Source organism: Pinus tabuliformis, chromosome 8 (genome assembly GCF_031772625.1).
Source record: "Pinus tabuliformis cultivar Carrire ecotype Pingquan chromosome 8, CPIR1, whole genome shotgun sequence".
NCBI lineage: Eukaryota > Viridiplantae > Streptophyta > Pinopsida > Pinales > Pinaceae > Pinus > Pinus tabuliformis.
The window spans coordinates 759,795,716-759,801,717 of NC_142294.1; the positions used below are offsets into that span (position 1 = coordinate 759,795,716).

A 6,002-nucleotide genomic window follows, 5' to 3' on the forward strand; every position below is an offset into this window, starting at 1 on the left:
CCTCTTTGGGGCTCCCTTCCCTCTCGGCAGCAAACCCTACCATCTCGATATCAAACCCTCCCTCGGGCCCTTCCGCACCCTCGGGTAGTTACCACGCGGTCCCTCCCCTCCCTGAAGCCATCCCCTCTTTTGGGACTAACCCCCTTCCCCCCCCCCTGTTCCCCCCCCTGTGGGCTCTCAGGCCACTGTTAACCCGGGCCGCATGTCCTCCCGCCCTGCCAAGAAGCAGCGTTGTTTCAAATCCACTGCGGAGGACGTCTTCCTGCGGCTGGAAGAGGATATTCAGTGGGGAGACGCCATGGATCTGGCGGACTGTGTCCTTGTGGGACGGATTAGAGGCAGACACGCAACGGCTGCAAAAATCAAGCAATGGGCGACCGAGATTTGGGGGCAATACCTTGTGGAGATCCCATCGGTACAGACGTTCGTACGAGGATGGTTTGCGCTCAGATTTGCAAGGGCGGACCACACGAGCTGGGTTCTTTCCTCGTTCTGGCATTTTGAGAAGGCCCCGGTCCTCCTCAAACGGTGGACGCCCCTCTTCGACCCGGAGACGGAGCTTTTGGGCATTGGACCAGTTTGGGTTAGGCTTCCGGGCTTGCCCTTGCAGTACTGGTCGGAAGATATTTTCAAAAGAATTGGGAATGCCCTCGGAACTTTCATGGAAACAGATAAATCCTACATCTCGACGGGCTCTATGGCTTTTGCAAGGATCCTAGTACATATGGATACCAGAGGGGGAGTGCCTGAACATATTACTATTCAATGGAAAGCCACTTCTAGGAAGCAGAAGCTGGATTATGAGGGCATACCCTACAGATGCAGAAGGTGTCACCAGGTGGGACATCTATATAAGGACTGCCCCCTCCTCCAGAAGACTCAGCAGACAGCTACAGGCCAGGATTTACCCTCCTCTGAGGGGATGCCAGACCCTCCGGCTGCTATGGCACCGAGAACGGATCATATCATCACCTCGGATACGGTGGAAGCGCCCTCTGCACCTCGCCGCAGGAAGCAAGCATCAAACGCGCCCCGGCCTCCATCTCCTCCTCTGACGCGCTCAAAAGCTGCAAAGGGAGCGGTCTTCTCCTCGGGTATGTCCACTTCTTCGTCTGCCTCTATTTCACATTTTGCATCATTGAGTTTATCTTCTGCTGGCATCCCCCCCCCTATCAGGCTCCCCCCTCCCTCATCCCCGTCAGCCCTGGACCTGGTAAAGGTGGCCTGCTCATCCCTCCCCCTTCTCGGCTCGCTATATGTATCTTGCCCCATCCCTCGACCTACAGGCCCACCATCATTATCCTCTGTCCCCTCTTTCCCCCACCCCTCTTTTCCCTCGCCGTCTCCCTCTGTAAACTCGTCCCCGAGATACCCTACCCGTTCGACCACAAAGCTAAAAGTCACGGACTCCATAGGGATGCCGGTGGAATCCCATCTCCTTTCGCCCAAGCAGGGGCGTGGTCGACCTTCCTCAAAGTCGATAGCACAAAAACAAACGGAGGAAGACATCCTCCTCGGCAAGCAGCAAACTCTTCCCAGGGCCCTTAGAGCACAAGATACCCTCCCCCACCCCCCTCCATGATAATTTTATCCTTCAACTGTAGAGGGTTGGCCAGCCCGGATAAAAAAGCGGCCCTGAAGCGACTCTTACTCTCAAACCCTGTGGACATTATCTTCTTACAAGAAACATTATGCAAAGCGGACACAGCATCCTCCATTCTTGGCTTATGGTTACCTGGGTGGACCTTTACAGCCATTGATGTATCTGGCCGCTCAGGAGGCATTGCTATGGGATTCAAGAACAACTCTATTTTGCTAAAAAACATCTGGGGTGGAGGGGGTTTTCTGGGGGCAGATATATACTCGAGAGATCTGGAGGAAAATCTCAAAATTATAAATGTTTATGGCCCCTGTCTAAACAGAGAGCTATTCTGGCAAAAGCTCCTAGGTTCCCCACTCCTACAAGCTGAGAATATTATTTTGGGAGGAGATTTAAATTTCTCAATAGGCTTCTCCGAATCTTGGGGACATCTGGCTCAAATTGACCCCCTCTCTGATTTCTTTGGGCAACTGCTTGAAGATCGTCATTGGATTGATCTCCCTTCTGCAAAACTCCAATACACTTGGAAGAACAATAGAACTGGGGACCAAAGCCTAGCGAGAAGGCTGGATCGATTCATCATGAAGGAAGGGCTCTGTTCCCAATATCCTAGGTCTCGTCAATGGGTGGGAAGTGGAGGGATCTCGGACCATAGGCCCATTTTCCTGGAATTAGAAGCAAGACAACGAGCCCAAAATGCCCCTTTCAAATTCAATGCAACTTGGCTCCGGGATCCTTCTTACATAAAATTGATATCGGATTTCTGGAAAACACATCCGATCTCAGAGAATATGGACCCAGCCAAAGGTTTGGTTAGAAACCTCTCAGAAATCAAAGGAAAATCAAGAGAATGGGCGAAATCAAAGAGAAAACAGGATGATCAGACTATATCTTGGGCGGAACAAGCAATTGAGGCTCTTGAAGCAAATTCAGATGGAACTTATATATCCCCTGATCAGAAGTCCTTGTATGAAGACCTAATCAAAAGGAGAACCCAGATTCTCAGAGACAGGGAGGACTCCTGGAGACTAAGAAGCAGAGCCATATGGCTCAAGGAGGGGGATGAGAACTCTAAATTTTTCCACCGTTTTGCAAATGGGCGAAAGGCGATCAACACTATTTGGGAGTTGCAAGATGAGCAAGGACATCAGGTCAGCAGCCCAGGGGAACTTGCCTATCTTGCCTCTTCACACTTTAAGAATATATACAAAGCTCCAGGTCAAGCAAATCTCTTAGAAATAATGAGGGTTGCAGAACTTTTCCCGAGATTTGTGGATGAGGATGAGGCGGAGGAGCTAACTAAAGATATCTCCTTGGAGGAACTGGAAGCCACTATCAAATGCTTCCAAAAGGACAAGAGCCCGGGTCCAGATGGCTGGACAATTGAGTTCTTTTCAGCTTTTTTTGAGCTAATAGGAAATGACATTCTCAAAGCCATTAACCACTGCTGCCTAAATGGATCTATCCCCTCTAGCATCAAAGCCACCTTCATTGCTCTCATCCCCAAATCTGATAAGCCTGTATCTTTTAATGATTTCAGGCCCATCTCGCTCTGCAACTGTCTCTATAAGATTTTGGCCAAAATCCTAGCAAACAGGATCAAGCCCATCCTATCGGCCAACATATCCTCTGAACAATTTGCTTTCCTCCATAAGCGCCAGATCCATGAGGCTATTGGTACTGCACAAGAACTTCTTCACTCTATGAAAAGCAAAAATCTGAAAGGAATGATCCTCAAAGTGGACCTCTCAAAAGCTTTTGATAGGGTAAATTTGCTGTACATCAGAATGCTCCTCACTCACCTGGGTTTCCCTTTCCTCTTCATCAAAAGAATCATGAGCTGCATCTCCGATGTACCTTTCAGTGTCCTCCTTAATGGTTCCCCCACCCCTTTTTTTACTGCCGAAAGAGGCCTCCGGCAAGGCTGTCCTCTATCTCCCCTTCTATTTTTACTCATCATGGAAGGGCTAAGTAGATTGATTGCAGCTGAACACAGAAGAGGACGAATAAGAGGAATCAAAATCACGGACAACTGTTTCCTTACACATCTACTCTTTGTGGATGATGTTCTGATCTTCTTAAATGGCAGTATGGCCGATTCATCGGCATTACATCAGGTTTTTGATCTCTTTCAGAAAGCAACTGGAATGGTAATAAATGTACAAAAATCCACCCTTACAGCGATTAATTGCTCCCCACAAGAAGTCATCTACACAAAAAATCGCTTTCCATTTCAGATTCACCCTATGGAGGAAGGGCTGAAGTATCTGGGCTTCAGAGTAAAACATGGAGGTTACAGAATTGCAGATTGGATTTGGTTAATATCTAAAGTGGAGAAAAGGATCAATGTCTGGTATAACAGATACCTCACAAGGGCAGGCAGACTCACTCTAATCAAAGCTGTGCTGGAAGCAACGCCGGTGTACTGGATGTCCCTGGCGTGGATACCAAGAGGGATCTTATCTAGGCTACAAAAAATTTGCTGCAGATTCTTATGGAAGGGATCAAATCAAGGGAATCTCTTTGCCTGGGTTAAATGGGACACCATAGCTAAACCAAAAAAATGGGGAGGATGGGGAATTAAGAGATTAGATTTATTTGCAAATGCTCTTGCTGCAAAAATGGGATGGCAACTCCTCACATCAAATAGTCTCTGGCAGAAAGTAGTTATGGAAAAATATATTGCTCCGGAAAGCATCTTCAGCTGGATTCGAAGGGAACACAGGGGAAGTGGTAGTCACTCCATCATTTGGAAAGCTGTCCTAAATTCTCTTCCCCTAATTCGGGAGGGACTGACATGGAGAATAAAACAGGGGAACTCTGTCCGCATTGGCGTCGACCCCTGGATTGGTTGTGGAAACATGCAAAGACTATCAGAGCAGCTCCTAACACACCTAAGGGATCAAGGCGCCACGCTTATTGCTCACATTGCAGACCAAGGAAATTCCAGTTTCCTCCATCAGGCCTGGAGGACTTCTCAAGACCTCCACATTCCGGAACAATGGAGACAAGAATGGGCATCATTCACTGAGGCTCTCTCACAAGCTCACATCAGAATATCGGAGGGAGAAGATGAGATAGTCTGGGCCCTAGCTAAATCTGGTACATACTCCCCAAAGGAGGGTTACATGCAGCTTATGCAAAATCACCAGCCAGACAACTCTCAGCAGTGGTGGAAAACAATTTGGCATCTAAAAGCAGCCCCCAGAACGCGGCTTCTCATGTGGGCTATTCTCTCCAACAAGATTCCCACTGGGGCAAATTTGAAAAAAAGATCCTTCCATGGACCCTTCTGGTGCCATCTTTGCAGAAGTAATGAGGAAGATACGGAACACCTTTTTCTTACCTGTCCGGCAATACAAGACCTATGGTCACTTCTCTCTTTACGTTCCCCTTCCCTCCACCAATGGCATGGCCAATCTATCACTGAGGCATGGAGCAACTGGCTGGTACAGCACTCTGGAAAAGACAAGAACATTCCTCTCCTCATGTGTTGGTCTATCTGGATTGCAAGGAACCGAGCAATTTTCGACCAAAAGATTCCCCACTGGCCTGTCACCATTGCCCACATTATTGCAGACCTTGCTCTCATTCCTGATGATCCTCCATCAGCTCCCCCTCGGTCCATTACCCCAGAACTCATAGACAAATCTTTCCCCTGGGCATATTTTGATGGCTCAGCCCAAGAGGAAGGCTGTGGGGGGGGAGGCCTCCTTTACTTGCGAGAAAATCACTCTTTCTCGCTCCAAATTCCCCTGGGCAGAGGCACTAATAATTTTGCGGAGCTCTCTACTGCCAAACACCTCATATCTTTTGCACTTGAGAAGGGCTGTACAAAATTACAACTGTTTGGAGATTCAATGATTGTATGCAATTGGCTCACCAGAAAATCATCTTGCACTGCTTTCTCTTTGAGACACATCCTGGATGAGGCACTCAGACTAACAGATGCTTTTGAAAAATTTGATTGTCGCCATATATACAGGGAGCGCAACACTCGGGCGGACTACCTATCCAAGCAAGCAGCGCAGAGGCAAGAAGAGGACTGGTTAATACAAGAAGATCTGGATGGCACCTACTTTCAGCACTATCACAGACCCTTTGATGACTATCAGGCTCAAAGGGATGCTCTCATCTGAAAGGGGTCCCAACATGCTCAGTTTTTACTGGTTTTTTGTTTACATGTTTTTATATATATTCTGTTATGGACTATGGTGGTAAAACACAGCTATTTTTTGTTTATTTTGGGCAGCAAGCTACAGCTGCACAGTGATGACCGAAACAATGGAAATCTTATGTAAATCTTCTCTGCTGGTTTATTTTTTTGGATATATACCTCTCCAAACTCCCTGCGTGGACAAACAGTTTGGTGAGAGGAGTGACTACTGTCTAGCTTATCTGG

At 47.8% G+C, this 6,002-nt stretch overlaps 1 protein-coding gene across 1 annotated transcript; it reads left to right on the forward strand.

Moving 5' to 3' along the window:
- Positions 1–202: 202 nt before the first annotated feature.
- LOC149237818 (uncharacterized) lies at positions 203–5,739 on the forward strand. The gene is made up of 2 exons (XM_089369400.1): positions 203–1,094; positions 1,754–5,739. Exons 1-2 carry the CDS (start codon positions 203–205, stop codon positions 5,737–5,739), a joined length of 4,878 nt encoding a protein of 1,625 aa, XP_089225526.1.
- Positions 5,740–6,002: the final 263 nt, after the last annotated feature.

Bases quoted from the DNA above. Each gene is read 5' to 3' on its own strand.
- LOC149237818 (XM_089369400.1), top strand. From the start codon at position 203: ATGTCCTCCCGCCCTGCCAAGAAGCAGCGTTGTTTCAAATCCACTGCG. The intron at 1,095-1,753 runs GTATGTCCACTT...GGACCTTTACAG, and splicing joins GGGAGCGGTCTTCTCCTCGG to CCATTGATGTATCTGGCCGC.